Raw genomic sequence first — 26,415 nt, forward strand, 5'->3', positions numbered from 1 at the left:
GGCATAAAGTCAGGGATGACTCGGCAGTAGTCACGTGTGACTTGATTGATGTCGAGAATGGCTCGGCACTATGGCGAAACCTTTTCAAAAACAAAATGCTTTCCCATTACTATGCTGTCCTTTTTAAGCGGACAGCAAATGTATGAAGCTATAAATAACGAGAGTTATACCACAGCCTGCTAAACAAGAATTTTATTTTCTTCTCAAGCCATATTATCATTTTGAATTGGCTTTGGTGGAAAAAACATAAAGTATTTAGATTTTGAGTATAATGTCTTAATATCCAAATTGGCCCCAAAATAAAACATGTGACGATATTTTTTTACATGTGTTTGTCGAAAAACATAAATCTTTAAGATTTGCAGCGGATGCTATTCCGTGATAAATTGCCGGCCCTTCTGCAAAGCAATTAATCCACTTCTATACAAACCGCTTATTTCACATAATAAGCGTCCACCTAGTACTCACTTCGAAATATGACCATCGTATCTTTAGGTATGGCAGATCCATTATCACGAGTTCCCAAAAAACGACCTAGCTTTTTTAACACACTTTTGACCCCTTTATACTACTTCAGCTGCAGGCTTTCTACGCTATATGCCTTGCGTGATAGGCAATTCTTTTTATACTTAGTACAAAGCATTTGCTTATTATAGTGACGTCATCTTTTTTGAAAGGTCCTTTTAAAAGGCTCTTTAAAAGGATTAGCGGGGAAATATAGCTCTTAATGTTTTTTTATCGGTGCGTTAGGGTTATTTGTTAAAAGACACGCGCCGTGCACGTACACGTCACTGATAATGTAAGTACCTCCGTTAGCGGTAACCCTTATCTTTACTTTCTTGATTTCTTTCTTCTTATGAGATTATGGATTATTTAATTTCATGCACGTAAAGAAAGGAACAACGGGCGGAAAGGGTATAAATAGATTAGAATTATAATGGAAGGATCAAGGAGAGAAAAAAACACTTTGATTTTTTTTAGGAACCGTTGATGGATGATATCAAACTGGAGGAAAATCACACACGAGCAAATCTGACTGGTTTCAGCATTTCGAGAGAGAAATGAGATTGATGGGCGGCTCTTGTGGCGAGGATATGGCAGAGATTTGCAGGCTCGCTGCATAAAAAATAGCATTCATCTTTATATATTATCAATGCTTAGGTTCTTATTTTGCGCAACACCATGGTAAAGTATGCGGTATAGCTATAAATATATTTACTATGTTTTCGAGATGTTTTTTTTAGTGGACGCCGTCCTACTATGCTAAATTGGAATTGAATTGAAATTTTTAAAAACTTTTTAAAGATGGTTCTACTGTCGAATCCGTTGTATGGCGACGCTGCATTTCCAAAACATCGATTTGTTTTTGTCTTTTGGTGTTTTCTATCCGCCATTCAAATTATTTTAAGCCAATCAGATTCTTGCCATCTCTCGCCTAGTGCAGTTGCCTGGCTTTCTGTCGCGACACTGTCTGGTTTTTGTTCAAAGGGAAGCCAGGGATGTGCACAAAGCGAGATTCTGATTGGCTCAGAATAGTTTTACTGGCGGAACAGAAAACCAAAACAAATCGTGTTTGGAAAACGCTGGTCGCGAGTGAGTATGATTTAAAGGAGCTATCGCAGCCCCATGCAGACAACCATATTGGGAGGCACAGCGAAGTTGTTAATGACGTGGACGTGGATGCCACAGTTTGGTGCTTTGGGATTTTAGACGTTATTCTCGAATGCTCTCCTCCTACCCTCTAAGTGTATTTAAGCCCAGAATTTCAATCTATGCAAGTCCTGAGCTCTCACCAAGGTTTATTATCTGCTCTACAAGGTTTATGGTGTTGCGTATGCGCACTGCAGCTCGTATGTACTAGTTTTGCCCCCCCCCCCCACCCCCCCGAGGCAACAGACGTTATATTTTTACGTAAACGGAAAACGTATCCGTTATTTAGTCTGCTACTACTTGAACACAGCTCTCGAAATATAGCTCAAACGCGCAACAACTCTACAACTTGAGCCGTAGAGTGTAAATCAGCTTACCACTCCGCTACGACGTTCGGCTACGAAAGTCGTGGTGTTTAGGTCTGGTCAAAGACATGTCGTAGGCAAGTGGCATACGTCTTTTTTTCAGAAATATCGAATTTCTTTTAGAAAAAAAGTATAGATACCATACGGATTTCCACGGATTCTCCTTCTCAATGTCGGCCTATAGTAGTTTGTGATTCCCGAGCTAGTAATAAATAATCCCTTATGTGATATTTACGGGATTTTAAAATGGCTTAGCTTATTATATTCGTATTATAAAAGATCAGCTGAGATAACATGGGGCTGCTCACTACAAAAGCGTTGTGTAATTTGGTAACGCCAACATAATAATGGATAATTTGAAATTTTGTATGTTCAAGGTCAGAAGACAAACACGATTGCCGCACAATAATCGGTATGATATAGTACTGGTATTTGAAAAAAGGATTCTTGTTATCTTTTAAATTAAGCATATACAAGACGTGAAACCAAATCTTTAATATTTTCTAAATGGGAAATTATCGAGATGATCTTAAAAAAAAGAAACATCACTTTAAATCCCATATACTGAAATTACCATCATGTTGTCTAAACAACCCACATGACATTGGGCCATTCTAAGTGTAACCAGTAATAACATGAAAGCGTTGCGCATTTGGCTGTCTCATAGCATAAAACCAACTTTGATCAGCAAATACATCACAAAATATAAAAGCTTAACCGAAAATGATCAAAAAGAAAGACAAATGAAGAGACCCATTCAAAAACCCATCATTTTGATTAGCTGATACTTAATTATTTTTGGTATAATAATGCGTGTAAAAAATTGCTTTGCGTCCGGATAAACGTTCCCTTAAAACTTTCCCTCCCGGTGCTTACATTCCCTCGTACAATTTATCTCAATAAGAAAATCCGTCGATACTAACAAACATACCGATTCAAGGTAAATATTCAGAGAATCTTATTACGAAATTAGAGCAAACGCCATTTACAGCCTTTGTTAATACTAAAGCATTTACGAGTATTTGAATGCATTGTACTAAAAAGCCGCAAGTTTTCATTCGGCTAAAAGGGGCTTGCTCTATAAAGTAATACAATGCATATATATTAACCTTTAATTTCAATCTCCCCGGTGCAACGCTGCTTACATAGGAAGTCTCACACCTGTCGACCGCCTCTTAACTGTTCTTGCAAAATATTATTGTAACCGTGAAAATGCGCTTCTCGACTTCTTTTCAAATACTATCTACCCACTATTTGCGCGAAAGGGCCCTGTTGAGCGTTCAGAAAACAAACAAAAAATTGCTGTCGGAAATAGAAAATGGATTCACCTTGAAAACTGTCATTCGCCTTATTCTCTAGATCTTAGACTTGATTAGATGTAGCTTATAACCTAAGAGCACATCTATAAAGACAAATTTGTCCAAACTTTACTAGATTCTTCTTTTCCAAGCAAGAGGCAATATAAGTTGTAAATGGACATTTTGAGGGTGGCGTGAAAGGATATCGGCTATTGGATTGTTGTTTTGTTTCAAGTCTGTAAAGATTTGGATAGAACAAGTTGTGGAATAATGAAATGCCATTTTGTCGATGAAATAGGCTTCATTATTTGTGCAGTTCGTAGTTGGCAGATGTCACTCACGAATCGTGTTACGTCACTAAGCCCTTAACACAAACCGTTTCCTGACAGAACGAAGACCATCTCACAATTTATTGTGTCGTACCTACAGTCCCTAAAACGAAACAAAAAATGAAAACATTGCAAAACTAGCACGACAAAGCCACAGCTACCCGATCAGCTTGTACAAATGGCGGATTTACTTAAGAAAACCTTGTGTTCGTCGGTAAGAAGTGATATATCTCCTATTCGAATTGACTTTATTATTTTGTACGTACTGATATGACTTTTAAATTATTTTTGCTTCCTCGCAGGTTTATTGCTTTGGGGTATTTTTCTTGATGATAAATCCGGGTAAGTAGGCTAGTTTGCGGTTGCTTAAGGACAATGTTACTCTACTTTTTCGTCGGACGTACCATTTGCAATCTCAGAATCAATAAGCGAAAACTAATTAAGAATTCTGCTTTGAGCATAGGAAAACCTAAAAAAAAATTCATGTGTTGCTGAAAAGTATTACCAAAAAACTTTTAATGCAACTATTTTCAAGATAGCTGTTGTAGAAAATAAACTAAAGATGTATTTAGCGAGCAGAGGCGATAAAATAATTTAAAACGCTAGCAGCCTTAAGCGCTTGAGTATAAGAATAGCATTCACAGTCATGGATGTCTGATGGCAGTCTGCTTTTATACGACGGAAAAACAAGTTAAAACACAGTAACATTTGAGTGTATAACCAAAAGGCTTAGGACAAGTCAGTTTGAATTGTGTTGAATCCCTTTAAAGGAATCAACCTAAACAGGAAGCGGTAGTCTTTCATTCGATTTCAACTTTCCACAAAATTCCGAATTTTTCGTATTCGAGATGTAATCACACAGAGAAAGCGAATACTGAGATAGCTATTTTAGATGGATTGTCCATTATACCCTGACATGAAAAAACGATTCTGTTTACATTAAGGACCCATTCTACTTTAATCGATAAAATGCTTTCCATAACGAATACACGCGGTTTGCCATTTTTTCGTTTTTTTCATATTTTTAATAATCTCTTTTCAATTTTATTGTTTTATTTTTTATTTTAAGTGAATTTCATAAATCAGGAGAAGACGAAAATGAGATTGTTTGGTCGTAGTGTACACAATTCGCTGTGTTATTTGTACAAGCCCCGTGCAAATGACTGTGTGGACTTTCTCACGAAAACCAAACCTTGCTCATATTGTTTTCGGACTCTTAAATCAATTAAAAGAAAATTGCCAGGCATTGAAACAATCTAGAAACGGAATCTAAAATTTAACTCCTAAGTTGAACCTATGACGCATATTTTGTCTCTAATAGTAATTTCATATTCTAGCTTGTCTTCATTATTAACAGTCTTGAGAATTTCCGTGAGAAAGGCCTTTCGGTTCTCTTTTTGTTATTATTTTTTAAGAAGGCAATTTCGGATTTAAGCGGAACTTAGGATGAAACAGGAGCTGGCAATAATTAATTGATAGACCATTCTGGTTAAAGGAAAAAATATCTGATTTCAATTATACTCGATGTGCTTGTAAAAAAAATAGTAAAAAAATAGACCGGACTACACAAGGCGTTAAATATTTAATGGTGGTCTTCAATAAGAATCAAGTGAACACTTTTCGAACATACATTTACAACTTTATTGAGCAATACCAAAAAATCGGTATCGGACTAGTATTCTAATAACCAGAAAATCTTAACCTAGCAAAAAATCATTTTAATTTGGTTTGCGTAGGTTTATTGAGCAACTTTTTTGAGCAATACCAAAAAATCGGTATCGGACTAGTATTCTAATAACCAGAAAATCTTAACCTAGCAAAAAATCATTTTTATTTGGTTTGCGTAGGTTTAACAAAACAGCACAATATTCTAAACAACAAAAACGGGGGCAAAATGGTAAATCTAATATATAAAACCAACACCTACTTAATTTCTAACCCACGGTATAACACATCAAATCTCATATGAATAAAACGCTGTCGTTTTGAGGGTCTAGTACCAAGGAAACTTAGTTTCTTTTCAGGGACCTTCTCAACTAACTGAAGATGGTCACAGTAACTGTTTTTCTCTTCTGGTTACAAGTCATAAAGTTTACGAAACCCCTGGGGTACGCTCACCTTAAAAATTACAAGAATCATACAGATTTTCCAAATACGGAATATATTAGTTTCCTTATATGGAAGTGACCGCGTTTGGCAAAAACGACAATTTTTGGCTCAATTTTCTTGATATGGTTAATATTATTGTGAATACAACATGCTGTGAAAATTTATGTAGATTTACTTCTCGTTCGTCCTGGCAACCGCAAGAATTTCCCATTAAGACCGAAGTCAAAGTTGACTTAAGAAATCCTTAACAATCACTACCATGTAGCCAAAACAAACACGCTTTCGTAAATATATCACAGTTTGTTGCTAAACGTCAAGTCATCAAAGGAAGAAAAATTAATTTGTTTCCCTCTCTTTTGGGGGCAATTTTGTGAATGAGGGAGAATTTGTTGCTAGGCAACGGAGATAAGAACTTTATAGAATGCGCGTATAGCAAATAGTGGGAAATGAGATATCGTTCTGTTTCATACTGACCTGTTTCTTTTGCTCGATTGAATTGTTATTTTTTCTAATTGCACCTTACGTGAAACAGAAAGGAACATAGGAAATCAAGTGTTAAGGAAAAAACCATTGCCTTAAATTCCTCTTATTTTAAGATATTAAATGGCCCGTTTAAACTCTTGGGAAATAATATGATTTATATTATTAACATTGCTGTTTGGATTATAACGGCCTGATCCAGATTTATCACGAGCTGTTGATATATATGCAGGAGGATTAAGAAGGTCTTTCACAATACTTATCTCTTATTTTTGCGTTCGAAATACTGAAACGATATTTAAAACGGGTTATTATTTTTTTAAACGCGCGATTGATTTTCAACGGGGGATGTGAAATCACAGGGAACAGGGAATAAAATTCGTCGTAAAAGTAAAATGCAGTTAAATCTTATTGCAACTTAGGTTTCTTCCCCCCCTCCTCTCCGCCAATATATTTTCGTAGTTATCACCCATCGCAATGCGTTATCAAGTTCAACACCAGCATTATCATCACCGTCGCCATTTACTACGTCATCTATGTCATCGTCATGATCATCACTGCCACTGCCATCACTTTTATAACCATCATCATCATTGTCATTAACAGTAGTAGCACAAGCAAAACCAACATCATAGTTAACAGCGCCACAATCATCGTTATCATTGCTACCATCAACAGTAGTAGGCAAAACTAGCAAAGCGAACATCAACGCAATCATTACCATCATCATTATTACCATCGCTATATCATCATCAATAGTAGCAGAACCAGCAAAACCAGCATCAGCGCCATCACCACCGTCACTATTATTTCCATTGCAATCACCATTTCTAGGTAGCAGATCCGGCAAGGCGAACAGAACGCCCTCATTACCATCACCATCGCGTTATCACAACTATCGTATCATCACCATGACTACCATAGTATTATTATCATCAGGGGCTCGTTTCTCGAAGCACCCGAGAATTCTCGGGCCCGTTAACGTTTTATTCCTTAAATTTGAAAAGCTGTCAAATTCCTATAAAATTTATGGTATCTAAATGTGTTGAAATATCGTCAAACGTCGTATTTTACCACAAAAATTCACGTGAAGGATGATTCTCTTGATAGATTTATAGATTTTGATCTTTCCCGAACTTCTCGGGCCCGAAAGTCACATGGCTTAAATATTAAGAAAGTTCTCGGGACCTCGGAGTCACCCGAGACATTTCGGGTAACTTTTTGGCTCCAGCAAAACTTCGAAAATGGCTCTTTTGAGCGTAATCATTTGGAATATGAACCAAGAGGAAGTTCAAACTGTTCTAAAACATGAAAGCGGTTCTCAAAAAGAAAACATGCGAAATTTTGAGCAAAACATGCAAAATTAAGTTTTCGTCACGAGAATTCTCGGGTGTTTCGAGAAACGGGCCCCAGGGCCGTAGCAGGGGGTGGGGCACTGGGGTCACGTGCCCTCCGAAATGACCAGAAGGGTGGTTGTTCCCTCCCCCAATATTTTCTTTATGTTTCTGTATTGCGCTCCCCCCTCAATCTTACGTGGCCTGTTACGGCTCTGATTATCATTTTCACCATCATCATTAAAATCTCATCATAACCCATATCTTTATAGACAGTGCCATTATCATCATTTTCATCATCATCAACAATATCAACATCATTATCCACCAAATCATAGTCATAATCAATTATCAATAGCTGTCGTGATATTGATCATCCTCGTCATCATTTTTTTTCATTTTATTTTTTCAGTCTTATCAATATCGTACCACATCGACACGTCCGCAGCAATCATTAAAGGTGGCGGCAAAAATGTTACTGGAACTAAAGAACAACGTTACTTTGTCGGCCCCAACCAGGCTTCATGGAACTACTCAGTCGCTGTATTCAACTTAACATTACATAAAGACATCTTTGAAAAGGAGAACGATATCACCATCAACGGGACGGACGCCTTGTCAATCCACACAAGAGGGGACTTTGATCTCAGGACGAAGCTTGATGTGAGTGGTAGACAAATCGACGCGTCGGACAGCAAGCTGTACTTCATCGGAGGATTCATTCGCACGAGCAATTCATGCTGCGTGCTCGGTAAGTAACAGGCTAAAGATCAACCTGGTAATGCATCAGAACAGTCAAATGCAGGGCCGTAGCAGGGGGGGAAGAGGGGGAAGCGGGGAAAGGGATAGTGCCCCTTTCCCAAGGTAATAACCAAGAGCGACCAAGCTGCTAGCCCCCACCCCCAAACACACACACACTTTTTGTAATGTCTCTGTTGTATCGTGCCTCCTATATTTCGATCTACGCGGCCTTACAGCGGCGTAGCCAGGATTTTTAACAGTAGGGGCCCCAAAAGGTCCTTTCAAGACATTTTCTAGATAATTTCTCATACATTTACTGTATTTTTGGCTGCTAGAAGAAGGGGCCCGGGCCCCCTGGGCCACCCCCCTGGCTACGCCCCTGTAGACCGGTGAACTTACTGCGCCTTCAAAATGGACCGAGAACTGATAAAATTTATGTGAAGAGTTTTGCTTACATTATGTTTGGGGATATCGGGTCAAATAAACGTCGGACGATTGTTATTCTGGTCTCACTGGACAGTGCTGAATGAATAAAGTGCCTATATCAAACCATTAACTTTCGAAAACCTCGTTTTCAAAGCTCGTTAGATGAATTCCTTATCAGGAAGCTTCAATATGTTTTTCGTTATCGCCATATAACTCTGTTAGTCGAGTATTTCCTTAGTTATCTGTTTTTACTACATTTTTGCTTCAAAAAGACGCCCAGATCTTAATGTTTTCTGTCTCCTGGACAACGAAGAAAGCCTCTTGAGTACTGTCTTGTTTTCCAGACTGATTGTTTTTTTTTTTGTGATATTTGCGCGAGTTTAGCCACTTTAAAAAAGGGAATCGCAATATAATCGAGCCATATTAATCATAACTTAATACGTTTTTGAAATATTACAATTAATTTTATCGGCAGTGTCTGAATCAATCCTGTACTCTTGCGAATAAACACTAATTATTCCTACACCTGTCTATTTCAGGCCTTTAGGCGTAAAGGCTAAATTTCAGACCAAAATCTGGTTGTAAAGCATACTTAGAATTTAAAATTTAGTATTAGTTATTTAATGAAGCTTCACACGCATTCTGTTTTTTAACCTTTTAGCATACGAACATGATTCTTACTTAGATTGTGTGCTAGGGATTATTTTATTTCAGTATACCCTCATCTTTTTTTTTCTTTTGTGATTGCGATAGCAGGGGGGAATTCTGGTCCTTCTGAGGATTATCAATTAAACGTTCATTTGGATCTGTTTTCGTGAGTGAAACCAGGGCTATACATACGAAATGAGGTTGTTTGTGTGTCAGAACAGTAGAACATCCGGTCACCCTTGGCTTGACAGGATAACAACCCTAGCCACACTTTCTACTTAGAAACCCCCGAAAACGGTAGAACCCTCGGTATAGAACCCCCGCTAACGCGAGCTAGAATTCGAACTCCACGCTAACTTGAACTGTGATCAATTTCCCCTGGATTTGAACCTAATTTTGAGTCAATTTAATTTCTCAAAATTGGATTGCGCACCAAGGTCTGCGCACGAGCGCGTGTCGATTTTGTTCTGAAGTTGCTTTATTTAAGGTCGAACTAGTCAAACGACATGTCTCCTTAATGTTTCCTTGTTTAGCCACTACCAAAAAACAAATTTTGTTGAGCACGACACGAAAATGTTTCTCAACTGTCCCGAGAAACATTTGTTTGTGGCTGCTACAAGATTTGTTGCGCGCTACAATGTCTCCTGTGCGTGGCTAAACTGGGAGACATGCAGGCAACATGTATCACGCGACATTTCGCCTGGTTTAGCCAGGCCTTTAGCGTGCGCAAGTTAGTGAAAATTACATGCCTTGCTTAAAATTTTAAGAAAATATCGCAGCTATTTATATTTTGCCCTATGGCCGATCTGGGTACCCTTATTTTTGTATTTCAAATTGTTTTTCATAACGTAGTTCTACACTTGCATGTGTGCCGTGTAAAATGACATTGTTCACTACGGCTTACAGAAACTCTTTGATTTCTTCGTTTCAGGAGCTGGGCCCGGTGCAGGGTTCAGTTATCATGGCGGAGGGCATGGCGGTAGAGGAGGGGGGTTTTACCAGGATCGGAATACTTCACGGTACTACGGATGGGAGTACCACGATATGGGCTACCTGTTGGGCGGTAGCACAGGTAACGCAATAACTAGACCGGAATACTTCAAGTTATTGCCGGTGGGAATACCACGATATGGGCTACCTGGGCGGTAGCACAGATAACCCCAAAACAAGACCGGAATACTTAACGTTATTACTGGTGGGAATACCACGATATGGGCTACCTGTGGGTTGGTGACACAGGTAACCCAATAAGACACCGAAATACTTCACGATGCTATGGATAGGAATGCCACAGCATGGGTTACCTGTTGAGCATAGGAAACCCAAAAACAAGACCGTAGTATTAAACGGTGCTACGGATGGGAAGAAAAACATTTTTTGGTATTGAATTCACCAATTAATGTTTTCTCTTCGTCTAACTTTCGCCCAGCGTTTACATTTTACCCTTGTAATTCCAGGGACGGTGCTTTTCTCCAGCAAGCCAGGCTCAGGCGGGGGAGCGATTGAAATCGTGACTGATGGAAAATTAACTGTTGGTAAGGTCATTATAAGACTCATGTATTTAAAGGTGTACCTTCCACATACCTAGTCAACTCTACCTAGCAGGAATAAAGCCACTGCCTGTTTAAATGGGTTATTTCCCAGTTTGAAGGTGTACCTTCCACATACCTAGTCAACTCTACCTAGCAAGAATAAAGCCACTGCCTGTTTAAATGGGTTATTTCCCAGTTCCTAGCATAGAGGGCTAACCTTAAAGGAGGTAATATCCAAGCCAGATCGATAAACAACCCAAGACCAATCACAGTTATCCACCCTAGGTACCGTTATCTGGACTTGATAAGTTCACATTGACAGCAGCTGTCGCAAGTTACCCTAACTAGAGTTACCTCCCAAGAGGAAGGAAAACTCCCTACACCTATAGAGGCACCCTATCTCTAATGTATACCCCTCTCAGTTGTCACTCTACTAGGTAAGGGCACCCTTTCTCATGTGAACAAACCCTCACATGTCACCCTCCCTCATGTGAACACCCCTGTGCATGTAACACTCCCTCATGTGAACACCCTATCACATGTCACCCTACTTGGTATGGATACCCTCCCTCATGTGAACACTCCCGTATATGTCACCATACTAGGTAGGGACACCCACCCTCATGTGAACACCCCCTCACATGTCACCCTCCCTCATGTGAACACCCCCTTACATGTCATGTGAACACCCCCTCACATGTCACCCTACTTGGTAGGGACACCCTCATGTAAACGCCCATTTACATGTCACCCTCCCTCATGTGAACACCCCTGTACATGTCACCCTCCCTCATGTGAACACCCCCTCACATGTCACCCTCCATCATGTGAACACCCCATCACATGTCACCCTACTAGGTAGGGACACCCTCCCTCATGTGAACACCCCATCACATGTCACCCTACTTGGTAGGGACACCCTCGTGTAAACACCCCATCACATGTCACCCTTCCTCATAGAACACCACCGTACATGTCACCCTCCCTCATGTGAACACCCCCTCACATGTCACCCTCCATCATGTGAACACCCCCTTACATGTCATGTGAACACCCCCTCACATGTCACCCTACTTGGTAGGGACACCCTCATGTAAACGCCCATTTACATGTCACCCTCCCTCATGTGAACACCCCTGTACATGTCACCCTCCCTCATGTGAACACCCCCTCACATGTCACCCTCCATCATGTGAACACCCCTTCACATGTCACCCTACTAGGTAGGGACACCCTCCCTCGTGTGAACACCCCATCACATGTCACCCTACTTGGTAGGGACACCCTCGTGTAAACACCCCATCACATGTCACCCTTCCTCATAGAACACCACCGTACATGTCACCCTCCCTCATGTGAACACCCCCTCACATGTCACCCTCCATCATGTGAACACCCCATCACATGTCACCCTTCCTAATGGAACACCCTCTCATGTGAACACCCCCTCACATGTCACCCTTCTTGGTAGGGATACCCTCCCTCATATGAACACCCCATCACATGTCACCGTTCCTCATAGAACACCACCTTACAAGTCACCCTCCCTCATGTGAACACCCCTTCACATGTCACCCTACTAGGTAGGGGCACCCTCCCTCATGTGAACACCCCATCACATGTCACCCTACTTGGTAGGGATACCCTCTCTCATGTGAACACCCCATCACATGTAACCCTTTCTCATGGAACACCCTCTCACATTTCACCCTACTAGGTAGGGGCACCCTCCCTCATGTGAACACCCCCTCACATGTCACCCTACTAGGTAGGGGCACCCTCCATCATGTGAACACCCCATCACATGTCACTCTACTTGGTAGGGATACCCTCCCTCATGTGAACACCCCATCACATGTCACCCTCCCTCATGTGAACACCCCTCACATGTCACCCTACTAGGTAGGGGCACCCTCCCTCATGTGAACACCCCATCACATGTCACCCTACTTGGTAGGGATACCCTCCCTCATGCGAACACCCCCGTACATGTCATCCTCCCTCATGTGAACACCCCCTCACATGTCACCCTACAAGGTAGGGGCACCCTCCCTCATGTGAACACCCCTTCACATGTCACCCTACTTGGTAGGGATACCCTCCCTCATTGAACACCCCATCACATGTCACCCTCCCTCATGTGAACACCCCTTCACATGTCACCCTACTAGGTAGGGGCACCCTCCCTCATGTGAACACCCCCTCACATGTCACCCTACAAGGTAGGGGCACCCTCCCTCATGTGAACACCCCTTCACATGTCACCCTACTTGGTAGGGATACCCTCCCTCATGTGAACACCCCATCACATGTCACCCTCCCTCATGTGAACACCCCTTCACATGTCACCTTACTAGGTAGGGACACCCTCCCTCATGCGAACACCCCTTCACATGTCACCCTACTTGGTAGGGATACCCTCCCTCATGTGAACACCCCATCACATGTCACCCTTCCTCATGGAACACCCCCGTACATGTCACCCTCCCTCATGTGAACACCCCCTCACATGTCACCCTACTAGGTAGGGGCACCCTCCCTCATGTGAACACCCCTTCACATGTCACCATACTTGGTAGGGATACCCTCCCTCATGTGAACACCCAATCACATGTCACCCTTCCTCATAGAACACCACCGTACATGTCACCCTCCCTCATGTGAACACCCCTGTACATGTCACCCTACTAGGTAAAGGCGACCTCCCTTATGTTGAACATCCCCCTCAGTTATCCACCGAAAAAAGGCTGAAGCATTGTACCCCGACGAAATAATAAACTGATCAAGCCTCAGCTATGCACGCTTTAGAGGTTATTTGTCTCCCACTAAATCTGTATTTCCTTTGAAAATTTAGGTGCGACAATCAGCTCCGATGGTCATACTTCTAGCAACACGTCGACTCCGCACTGCGCTGGCGGAAGCTCTGGAGGACTAATTCGCCTAGTGGCAAATAAGGTAGATGTATTACGATAGCGGGACGTGTTGTCCTGGGTTGGAGGGGCTGCGACTTCCACGTAGCAAGAGTTTGCCGAGAAGTGGTGCGCATAGGCGGGCAGGTATTAATATAATGTCATATTTGTAATCCACCATCAGGGGAGTAGCAGAGCCTAACCTGAATAATCCTAATAAATAAGATAGGACTCTTTTGGTGATCTGACTGATATTTATGATGTAAAACTGCGCAACAGATGACACTTTTATCGGCACTACGTTTATGGCCGTGCTCATCTAGATAGCGTTTTCGTAACACCGCCGTATCCCTTTGAGAAAAATGGAATGTCCGAGTCAACGGGATATAATCAGCCAAAGGGAAAACGATAAGTGATTCAAGATAGAGGGGAGCAAGTTATTGGGTTACGAGTTTGGGCTATCCGAGTTTAGGTGACTAGAAATAAGGTCTGAATCTAATAAAAATCAGTACTGAGTTCATATTAGCGGGGTTAAAGCCGCATTGTCACCAGTTTACTTCCGGTCGATTACGTAACAATCTCCGATGATTTTTAACGGAAAACACGAAAAATATTTCAAAATATTAAAAGCAGTGTGTTTATTGGAAGTTTCTTTGAGGATGTGATTGGTAATTTAGAGCGGATGGCCTGTTTAATATCTCGGATTTTAATAGATTCTTTTGTCTTTTAACGGTTGAGGTTCCCGTCGGACCTCCGGAAGTAAACTGGTGACAATGCGGCTTTAAGATATTGCACGAGATTCTATTGTTGCTGCTGGGCAAAAGAAGGGGTGGGAATGGGGAGTTATTTGAAAGACAAATTGCTAACGTGTTACAATGTAAAGTAGTACATTCCTAGATCATGTTTGATCCGCTCATTCTCCGTTTTTTCCCAGGTGGTGTTTGAGGGTGAAGAAGGCAAGCTGAGTGTCATCGGAGGAAATAGCGGTTTTAGCACGAACCACTCCGGCCACTGCGGCGGTGGGGGTGGGGGTGGGGTGATACAGGTCTTTCACAGAACCCCTGACGATTCTCAAATCAGCGACAGGAGAAAAATGCTGACGTCAGGAGGAAAGGGATTGGCTAATGGAGAAGATGGCGTCAGATGGGCTGGAGGTAGGTAGACACAGTGGCAAGACATTCACGCAATGCAGTAACTTTAGAAGCACACTAGCATACACACATTGGCACCAGTCGGGCCAAGACGGGACGCTAGCACAGTCTGTTGCCGAACTGCACGGGTAATAGACTGTGCTAGCGTCCCGTCTTGGCCCGACTGGTGCCAATGTGTGTATGCTAGTGTGCTTCTAAAGTTCACATTAATGCAGTAACGCAGTACAATCACGCAGTACAGTGACGTTAACCCAGTATGGTGTTGTAGTACAGTAACTTTAGACATTCACGCAATGCAGTAACGCAGTACAATCACGCAGTACAGTGACGTTAACCCAGTATGGCGTTGTAGTACAGTAACTTTAGACAGTCACGCAAATGCAGTAACGCAGTACAATCACGCAGTACACTGACGTTAACCCAGTATGGTGTTGTAGTACAGTAACTTTAGACATTCACGCAATGCAGTAACGCAGTACAATCACGCAGTACAGTGACGTTAACCCAGTATGGTGTTGTAGTACAGTAACTTTAGACAGTCACGCAAATGCAGTAACGCAGTACAATCACGCAGTACAGTGACGTTAACCCAGTATGGTGTTGTAGTACAGTAACTTTAGACATTCACGCAATGCAGTAACGCAGTACAATCACGCAGTACAGTGACGTTAACCCAGTATGGTGTTGTAGTACAGTAACTTTAGACAGTCACGCAATGCAGTAATGCAGTACAATCACGCAGTACACTGACGTTAACCCAGTATGGTGTTGTAGTACAGTAACTTTAGACAGTCACGCAATGCAGTAACGCCGTACAATCACGCAGTACAGTGACGTTAACCCAGTATGGTGTTGTAATACAGTAACTTTAGACATTCACGCAATGCAGTAACGCAGTACAATCACGCAGTACAGTGACGTTAACCCAGTATGGTGTTGTAGTACAGTAACTTTAGACATTCACGCAATGCAGTAACGCAGTACAATCACGCAGTACAGTGACGTTAACCCAGTATGGTGTTGTAGTACAGTAACTTTAGACAGTCACGCAATGCAGTAACGCCGTACAATCACGCAGTACAGTGACGTTAACCCAGTATGGTGTTGTAGTACAGTAACTTTAGACAGTCACGCAATGCAGTAACGCAGTACAATCACGCAGTACAGTGACGTTAACCCAGCATGGTGTTGTAGTACAGTAACTTTAGACAGTCACGCAAATGCAGTAACGCAGTATAATCTAGCCTAAGTATCAGGCTTTTTTTAGGGGAGAAGGGGAGAAGGTCCCCCCCCCCTCCCCTGAGGGTCTTGAAACTCAGGCTAAGTAAAATCACGCAGTACAGTGACGTAATATTGGGGCGCAGTACATATGTTAGACCGTAACGCAATCGTGGGAAATGGCTTAATTGTTCAAAATGCATTTCACGGAATTCCGAATTTTGAATTGTTTTCATTTTCTTCGTTATCTTAGTTTCTTATGCTTTTGTATGGCGCATGACGTCATATTTGATGCGCTGCGCTGACCGCGGGGCTTGGGTCCCATATTTGAAGCGGGGAGTCTATCTGGTCGATTGTTTGCTAAAAAGGCGAAAAAGAAGTGTAAAGTCAGCGGCTCGGAGTGCGGTTAGGTACATAGTAAGTTCAAATTGGCACGTATTTTATTCGTAAGTATTTTTACACCTGTTTTCTAGTATGGCTGAAAGACCAAGCCCAATGAAGTTCAATATGATCGATCTAATAAGAAAAACAAATAAAGGAAGTACGAAAAGGTTTGATGAGGTAAACGATCTTATAAGAAAAACAAATACAAAGTTGAGCTGTTACGACAATCTCGTGTAAAAGTATTCTTTGAATGTGATAATTATAGGCTTGTCGGCTTATCAGCTATTTACAGATCATCTTATTTTAGACGGTGATAAGAGGTCATTGTAAGCTTATCTTTGTTCTTGTGGTGACTATCACACGCCTAATCAACTCTTCGTCTCGCTTTGCGTAAACTATCTCGGGGTAATCCGCGCGAAAAACGCGAGGCGCATTCCCCTTAATGATCTCATGAAACATAATGAGACAACACTGAGTATACCACATACTGCGAACTAACGAAATGGAATTCTAACACATAAAGGATTATTTCTTTGCGGTTTCGACGTATGCGTGCTTGGGACGTATAGAGGGATGGTATAGAACGGCTTTTTTCGAAGCACAAAGAGATTGATGTTTCGCTTTCGTGGACAGTCCCCTTCGAAGCCATAAAACGATGACGGAAGGTCTGAGTGAAAAATACTAGCTCCGTCAATTGCCTTGAGAGGGAACGAACATCTGGTGTGACCTTTTGCTAATACTGGACGATTTCTTTCATCTACACTCGTTGGTTTTCCTTGTTAGGATTATTCCTAGCACATAGAGGTATTTAAAGTGACTTGAGGAATGGCAAAAACGACGCTTGAAGCGTTCTTTTTCCTTGCTTTGTTATTGAATGCGGATAATCTAGGAATGGCGAATGCTGCGGAAAGCGCAACGGACTATCACTGTGAGTATGTATACGCGTTTATTCAAACTTCTATTCAGGATATCAGTGCAACACTTAAAAAATCCACCTTAAAAGCTTACACGGATTTTTATTAACATAATCGTTAGCACATTTCTGCGGTTGTCTGTCATTTTTGCTGTTACAAAAAAATAGCATCATGCTTACACAATGTGATTGTAGCCAGATAAATCTTACTTATAACAAAAACAGCCTAATATGCGATTAATTTTGTGTAGATTTCGACAGTGGATAAATGCGTTGTTGTTAGGTTTACTTATCATGATCGGTTACGGATGCTTTCGTGTACACATAGCGCTTATAATTGTCATTTGATTAACTTGGCGTGTTAGAGGTGATTTGGCGCTTCCTCACAATCGCAAACTCAAAACAGACTCTATGCGCATCCAGGAAACACGATCTTTGTAATAAGGTGACGAGATTATTGTTTTTTTTATGACCATGAAATTAATTTCTTATTATTAGTTTTGTGGTTTAATAGGGAAAACGATCGAGCTGTAATGATCATCAACGCAGAATCTACAGATAGTAACCACAGAGTTTGCCGTGATAGGCAAATTGAACTTATTTGATTTTTTCTCAGATTTTTCTAACGATATATTATTTACATAAGAATATCAGCCTAAAATAACTGAACGTCTCTTTTATTGTTCCTGCTTTTAACCATTTTAACCAGAATGAGTGTTGTGATAGATATTCTAACCATAATATCTGGCCCACAATTATCGTTGGGGGGGGGGGGGATTTTTTCTCCTTTTGTGACAGATACCCCTAAACAGACCTCATTTAATCTTCCATTTAAATAAAAGAAATTAAATCAGGCTGCCAGTTTTATAAGAAGGGCGAGACCGTGATTAAACTTCCCAAGTATCGACGTTCTATGTTTTTTAATCTAAATAATAATAAAGAAGAGACAAGAGCTTATGTAGATTCTTTAAACTGTTGCACAATAGCATACTAGGCACTGATATGAAAATCAAGTAAGCATCACCCAAAGTGCAAACTATCATTTTTCTTTTCCGACGTCCCCATTCAAACGCTCATGTCGTTTTGTTGCTAGTTTGGAATTTGCACTTGCCTTTAAGGCTAGTGCCATCGCTATTTTATACTCCCGCTCAATTCCGAGTACAACAAACATTTTTATCGGTTATAAATTCAAGGGACCGATCATTTGATATCTGTAGAGAAGTTGACAATATTTTGGAGCGTCGAACGAATTCGGGCTTCGTTTTTTTCCCCATAGAGATTATGGCTTGCCCGATTTGACTTTCGTAACCCAGCCGTCAGATATCAAGTGGCCGGTCCCCAACTGTGCTTCTGTCAATCAAATATCAAGTATGGAACTTCAATTGTGGATTGTCTCTTTGGAGACATCTTGCGAAAATACCGTTTTTCATTTCAAATGTAAACAATAACAAGTGACTGATGAAAACTCTTTAAAGCTCTTCCATATGGTAGTGAGGACAACACCTGGCACTAACCTGAACCGAAGGGACGTAAAAGAACCACGGGAGACGCAATAAACCCTCTGGCAGTGACCACCCCCAGTGACAGTGCTTACTAACCTAGGGCCATATGTTAGAAAGCTGTATATTCGGTTAAATATGTTACCCTCGATAAACAAAGATTAAACTGAAACTGACACCTTGCAACTTCTTGGACTAGCATTATTCATGTAGCACACTTTGAAGGATTAATCTTTGGATTTGCGACTGGGAGCGCAGGAGGGGGTAGGATTAAGAGAGATTGAGCGCGATACGGTGTATGTTGGACATACAAACCCTAGTGCCAGAGGAAGTATTTATAACATAGCCGCATGTAGACAGTTGCGCATTGGAGGCACGTAAACTACTCTAGGCTGGTCGAAGCTAATAGGGGACTTGCGCTAAGAGATCACGTGACCTTTCTGGGTGGCAAAAATCCGAAACGACTGCGCCCGTCACACCAGAGAACGATAAAAAAATATAACATCTTTAAATGAAACTAAACCCTTTTTTTTCGTAAGCGCTGAATAAGTTGCCTTTTGTTGCTGTTATTTTGCCGCTAAAATCCTGAGCGCGCGCTAGTTTGCCACCCAAACAGTCACGTGATCTCTTAGCGCAAGTCCCCTATTTGACCGTACGGTCACAATCGTACGATCACAACCGTACGATAACAAAAGTAGTTTCAATAAAATCGCACAAGATCGGACACGATCGTCTGGGGCTTTAAGCTAAAGCCCAGACGCGCATGGCAAGTAAAATTCCTTGCTGTTGTTGCCAGAGCGCTCGCGTGGCTGCTCCAACATCGAGTTATGGGCTTTTAAAATAAACCGTGCATGAGTTCTTCCAATTAAATGTTTACAACAGTCGTTGTAATTTTTTTTCAGTATTCTTCGACAGCGGAGACATTGAAATCAACTCTTCAAGTTGTCAAATGAAGTGGAAGTCCGTTTTGCTACACCAGGGTGCAGTTGAAAGCCGAACCTACAACACACCAAACGGTGATGCTTTCGACTACAAAGTGTGCCACTTTAAGTTCCACTCCTCGGTACACTTAGGAAAGGTAAGGCTAACTAAGCTCAAGGAGGTTAAGCTTTTCATAACTGCTCAGCTCAGTACTCAACTCAGCTTTTGCTTAGTTCAGCTCAACTCATTACAGCTCAACTGAGCTCGGCTAAGCATAGCTCAACTTAACTTTTGTGCAGCTAAACTTAGCTAAACTCAACTAAGATCATTTGTGCTTAGCTCAACTCAACTAAACTAATTTGAGCTCAGCTCAGCACTGCTCAACTTAACTTTTGTGCAGCTAAACTTAGCTCAACTCAACTAAGCTCATTTGTGCTTAGCTCAACTCAACTCAACTAATCTGAACTCAGCTCAGCACTGCTCAACTTAACTTTTGTGCAGCTAAACTTAGCTCAACTCAACTTTGCTGATTTGAGCTTAGCTCAACTAAAATAAACTAATCTGAGCTCTGCTAAGCCCAGCTTAACTTAACATTCGCAGTCAGCTGGACTTAGCTCAGGTCAAGTGAGCTTAGCTCAAATCAGGTCACCTCATCTCAAATCAGGTCAGCTCAGCTCAATTCAGGTCAAGTGAGCTTAGCTCAAATCAGGTCAGCTCATCTCAAATAAGGTCAGCCCAGCTCAATTCAGGTCAACTGAGCTTAGCTCAAATCAGGTCAGCTCAGCTCAAATCAGCTCAACTTACTTTAGTAAGCTCAGCTCAGCTCAGATCATAATCTTGTCTTTGAGTAGGGCCATATAGTAAAAAGTGATATAAAACCTCTTTTCTATCAGAACACTAATGTCCAAGTCGTCGGAGATGACGCGATAAAGATCAGTAGTACTACTGGGAACGTTGAAATCTACTGTAAAATTGATTTGAACGCAGGCTCAGGAATTAACAATGTAGCGAGATACCGCGGAGGTTTCGTCAAAAACAAGGTTGACGGCAAACACGATGGTAAGTCTTAAAGACTCTGAAGACCACTTGTGTGACACTGTTTTTTTTTTAATTAAGATATCTTATCATCTTGAAAAATTTTATGTTAGTAATTAAATTTAATAATAAAATTTAGTAATTAAATTTTATGTTAGTAATTAAATGGAGCCGTTTCTATAATGAATTTCTCCATTAAAAGAGGATTCAGTTTCTTGCTAAAATGCAGCGAACTAATAGCTTATGGTTTAATATGCAAAATAAAAAAAGTTAAATAAGAAATATCACGATGCCAACATTGCTTTTCTATCGATGATGCTTGATCTCTTAGTTAGAGAGATATTCCACTTTATCAAAACACGGATACATGGAAAACCAGTGACATGTTTTCGTTCACAGTACATGCTGGCAAATCTGCTAACACCCTGCTGATTTGATTAGATTATTTGAGTTTTCGAGCCCATAACATCATGGGCCAATCACGCCGCCATTTTATGCTACCTCTCAATTGGCGAGTCACACAAAGCATCCATTCCCATCGGCTAATTCAAGCGAGTAACCAAGATATTTTCAATCAAATATCATCAATAACATATCAGACTTCATTCTCGGATTGTTATTTTTAAGTTTCCCTGCGAATAAAGCGCTATATTTTCAATGATAAACACATAAAAAAAGAGTGGGTGATCGACATTCTTTAAACCTTGAAAAACTAGAGATGGGAAGCGCCTTAGATTGCTCCTCACTCAGTGAATCTTATCATTCCCGCAAAGGATAGATAAGGGACTAGGCGAGAGTTATATTAGAGATGGGAAGCACCTTAAATTGCTCCTCACTCAGTGTATCTTATCATTTCCCAAAGGATAGATAAGGGACTAGGTGAGAGTTATATCATGCTTAAACTTGATTCCTTGTTGCGTGACAGGTCCTGCGGGCGTGACCAACTGCAGCGTGACAGGTCTGTACGAGCACGACTTCAGAGCGTTACTAGGCGGCAGCGTGTGTAGTGGAGGTAAGAGATAATACGTAAAACATAGTACATAATACGTAAAACATAATGCCCTCTACTGCATGACGTTAAATGAAAAATGTTATACTTCTACCTATTTTCTCTTAACAGCTTCTTCCGGAGATAAACTGGCGTCAGGAGGAGGAGCTATTGAATTGGTCGCTTTAGATGGACACGTGAAAATTGGTGTGTAGAACAAACAATCAATCGTCGTCATTTTCAGCATCATCATCGTTATTATCATCATCAACGTTATGATCGTTATCATCACCATCTTCATCATCATCACCCGCCGCAGCAGCAGAAGCAGTGACAAATGTGGCATTGCATCTCATCAGCTATCAATCATCTCATTACAAACCATTCATCAATCAATCATCAACCAATCATCAATCATTACAAATAACAGAAGCAGTAAAAAAGATATCTTACTGCCACTTCTGTACAACACCCATTATTGTCATTAACAAGTTCATCATCGTCATCAACCAAAAGAATCTCACAATCTTTACAATACTCCACTTAAATCATCCATTAATTGTATCCCCGATAACATCGTAATAAATGCCGTCACTCCAATCATATTACCATCATTCATGCAGCCTCGCGCTCACAAATCTCCCCAATCTCTCAGGTTCGGAGATCACCGCTAATGGTTTGATCTCCCCAATCTCTCAGGTTCGGAGATCACCGCTAATGGTTATACTGGTGACTTTAGTCTTCTTGGAGGGATGGGAGGAACAATCAGAGTCGAAGGAAAATGGGTAAGAATTGAGAAATACTAAAAAGATAAGAATCTCTCGTAGGATACTTAATAAGATGGAAATGAATAAGTGTTATTGGCATTTGTTTTGGGACACTTATTGAACGAGTGAGCACGATTGAACACACACTGTTGGTCGAAGTACGGTCGACGAGATCTGTTGAGTCTCCATTCTAAGCATGGTCCGATCCACGGAAAACATTTGTTTGTTCTCGCCTTTATTCAGAGCGTTTCTCTCCGGATTCTCTTGTTTTCCTGTCTCTACTAAAACCTGCGATTTCGATTTTTTTTGTCAGACATAAGTTGTATGGCTACCAACTGAGGCGCCTTCTGTGCCTTCGACCAAATTCTAACGCGAGGATAGCTCGGCGGATTTATTCTATTTTTGTTTATTTGAGGTGGTACTCGACAGGAGCGCAAAACTGTCCGCCAAGCCCTCCAAAGGCGCTCTCGCCAGCGGTGGTGTCATTCAGATCAAGAGCCTGTATGATATCGAGGGGATGTGTGAGTCGAAGATTGACGTTACTGGGTTACGTAACGGCCTTGCTACCGTAATGGGTGAGTATATGAACGATGCTTGTGTCAGCGTTTAACGTCAAAAGCTAAATGGTAGCGTCCTCATTGGCGTTTTCTTGGTGGCGATCTTTCGGTACACAGTCGCCATTTTATTTTGCTTGTCTGCGCGCAAGCTTGAACTTGGCATTTTCATTTTAAGTCCACGGCTTAAGTGGACTACCCTGAAAGCCGTTTTTCCTATTTTCAGGGTGAGAAAACAATTTCTGAAAACCCCTTGACCCCCTCGAATCTCTCGACCCTGATATTGCGAAGTATTTTAATTCAGTCAAGGGCACATAAGTAGGGGCAATCATCTGTATTATATAAATGTCACAGCGTTTCCTAGGATGAGGCTATTTTTAGAGGCGCGCGCACGAACGGGCCAATCAGCTACTTTGACGTTGGTCGCGCTCGCGTGTGACGTGATTCTGCACGCGCAAATTGCAGTTAGGAAGAATATATTTTTATCTATCATCCGTCGGTTTTGTTTGTTTACCAAAATAATTGCAAACTAGAATTCAAAGCATAGGTAGGGTTTGATTCATATTAAAAAGAGAGCAACAAAAAGTCAAAGTACCGAAGAGATAACATAGCTTTTTGTCTGAGACTGCGCGTGCAGTTGAGCTCTGCCAAAACGTCAACACAAAGGTTGAATCTGATTGGCTCATCCACTTTAAATCCCTCGTCGTTGTGCTGAAGCCAGCACAAGTTGATGGTTGCTTGTATTTTTTATCAAAAATACAGCTATGAGCATATTAGGAGAGTGTCTCAGGACATCATGAAGTCTTTTGGGGCATAATTGAGTGCTTTGCTTATGGATATTTGCAAGCAAAGGTGGATTCATGATGATTTTTTCTTGTTTGGCTTTGCCCGGATGAGAAAATAATTTTCTAATGAATTACCACAGCTCTCCTAAGTGCTGTCTTTTCTGAAACCAAATTGATTCCAAAATTGTTTACACTGCTATTCTGGGTCTGTATGACCTGGAATTGGTTTGTTTGGCTTCAGGGTGAAAAGACTTATAAAAAACCATCTGACTTTGGGGAAAGGAGTGTTGACTGGCCCTCCCCTCGTGAATTTTCCCCTAGATCTCCCAGAATTCTTTGCAATACGTAAATATATTTTCGTGGTTGTACAATCCTTCAAGGAATGGACATTGTGTTTTGAGGCCAAGGAAATGTACCTGGAGGATCAGAATAAAGGTATCTATTTGTGTCTTGAGCTGTGTTTGCTGATCTCTCTCCCTTGTGTGGTATTTTGAGCGTTTTATTGAGAGGGGTGATTCTGCTTTTCTCTCCTTGTTCGATTTGAGATTTGTCAAAGAACCTGTGCTATTATTTGGCTTAAGAGTAGATGCCAACACCTTGGTTGGATGCATATCTGCAAGACCATTTATCCCTTAGACTGATGCCTGAGTATCTTCATCTTGTTGTGTTTATTTTTAATTTATGAATTTTTTGGGTTGTGGGTACTTCCCAAAGCCGGTACAGGCCGGTTGAGGGGTCAATGTGTTAATGAAATCAGAAAGTAGAAAGTCTTAAAGTTCTTAAAACCTTTTACTTATATCAATCTAGCCTAAACAAAGCATAGATACACTTTCAAATTCTGAAAAGGGAATTGAATTTGATTGAGATTTGAATTTTCTACAGATCTTTGATAATTTTCCTGGCCGCGCGAAAGGAGATTGGATCGAGTGAATAATTCCAAGTTTTGGCGGGAAAATCTGAAACAACGTATTTGTCTTTAATCCGTTAAAATCCAGACACGGCAATACCACAAAATATTGGCGAATTGTTTTCTATTGCAATGCTACCCACAATGAAGCGAAGAATGATTTAAAGTCGAGAATTGTAAGCGAAAAAAGAAAATATCGTTTTGTTGTAGGTTTCAAAAACAGCGCGCGCTCGTGAGAATGTCGCCATCCTTGATTGCGAACGCACAATGCAAAAAAGAATTCAAAGACTTAAAAATATCTGCTATATTTTGCAGATTTGTTTCCTTTAGTTAAATAATCATTTGACTACCAGGTTGAGATATAAAGATTACGGTAAAAGTTGTAACCACACAACGTTCTTCAGCGATAACTAAGAAGACATGAAGACGGGAACCGGTTTAGCGCGCGCATACGTTTTCTCATGTAATTTGGTTGACATCTCGATCTACGTCACAAATGACTGGAACCGGGCCTTTCAGTTCACGGCCTTTTTTCCGAAGGTTGACCAAAATACCTCAATATTACAGATTTGAGTTATTCGCGCGAACGCGTGTTTTATAGGGTCCATACGAACCACATACCATTTAGAAGATGAAAATATTAAGAATTGACAAAGTCTATCAACTCTGAAAGGTTTATATGGACTTTAAAGCTGATTTAGACAGCACAATTTAGTCGCATTCGACCTGCCTACGGCATGTCTTGGTCCTGAATTAAACACTACGACTTTCGTTGTCGAGCATCGTAGGGGCCGGGAATGATATGCTGATTTACACTCTACGACTTTATTGTGTCGCAAAAAAGTTGCATGCGACAAAATTTTGTGCTGTCTAAATCAGCCTTTAGAATTTGAAGTAATCCTGTATCCACAACAGTATGTAGCACGTGCCTGGGTTTTGCATCTTTATAAACATCCGTCAGACTCTTTGAGCGGCGAAATCCGATTCTAAGGGAAAGATTCTTGCTTCGTACAGTACAAAAACCCCAGCGAATGTGCACATCCTGTACATGTATGTTTTTAGCCAGACTTTTCAAACACGTCACTGACACATTACAATCTTGCGTTCCAAGTAACTGCCAAGCAGTCATACCAAGTCCAGCTCATCAGGTCAGGTCAGCTGACCATCGACACGAGTACCCGGATGTGGATCCACCGCGCAGAACCCAATTCCACGATAGCGTACGCGCACGAGGGTGACGGGATACCGTCACGCAACGTCACGGAGTTCCAGTTCAGGGTGCCCATCATCATCAATGGATCGTCAGAGGTGAGATGTTAGCAGTGTAGTGCAAGTATGGATTACCCTGGTTTAGTTTGCAATCGAATGAAAATTAGCCGCGCAACTTAGCCCAAGAGAGCCGCAGAGATGTGATCTAGGGACTTAACGTCTTGCGCAAATATAGCTCCAACATACTCCCATCACGGGCTATA

The 26,415-nt window shown here is 41.2% G+C and overlaps 1 protein-coding gene across 4 annotated transcripts in view; it reads left to right on the forward strand.

Moving 5' to 3' along the window:
* Positions 1-2,433: 2,433 nt before the first annotated feature.
* LOC5501722 overlaps positions 2,434-26,415 on the forward strand; it is a 45,080-nt gene continuing 21,098 nt past the window's right edge. For 3 of the 4 annotated variants that reach the window (XM_048720488.1, XM_048720489.1, XM_048720491.1), the window contains exons 1-14: positions 2,434-3,856; positions 3,945-3,984; positions 7,978-8,316; positions 10,312-10,452; positions 10,838-10,915; positions 13,767-13,867; positions 14,756-14,975; positions 19,889-20,064; positions 20,801-20,966; positions 21,868-21,954; positions 22,063-22,137; positions 22,630-22,715; positions 23,113-23,272; positions 26,055-26,251. In XM_048720488.1, the coding sequence (XP_048576445.1) occupies positions 3,821-3,856; positions 3,945-3,984; positions 7,978-8,316; positions 10,312-10,452; positions 10,838-10,915; positions 13,767-13,867; positions 14,756-14,975; positions 19,889-20,064; positions 20,801-20,966; positions 21,868-21,954; positions 22,063-22,137; positions 22,630-22,715; positions 23,113-23,272; positions 26,055-26,251 (1,902 nt within the window). In that variant the 5' untranslated portion in view covers positions 2,434-3,820. Of the gene's footprint in view, positions 3,857-3,944; positions 3,985-7,977; positions 8,317-10,311; positions 10,453-10,837; positions 10,916-13,766; positions 13,868-14,755; positions 14,976-16,960; positions 17,503-19,888; positions 20,065-20,800; positions 20,967-21,867; positions 21,955-22,062; positions 22,138-22,629; positions 22,716-23,112; positions 23,273-26,054; positions 26,252-26,415 lie in introns of those variants that run through there. The other variant, XM_048720492.1, reaches the window with a different exon arrangement.

Source organism: Nematostella vectensis, chromosome 13, assembly GCF_932526225.1.
Source record: "Nematostella vectensis chromosome 13, jaNemVect1.1, whole genome shotgun sequence".
Taxonomy (NCBI): domain Eukaryota; kingdom Metazoa; phylum Cnidaria; class Anthozoa; order Actiniaria; family Edwardsiidae; genus Nematostella; species Nematostella vectensis.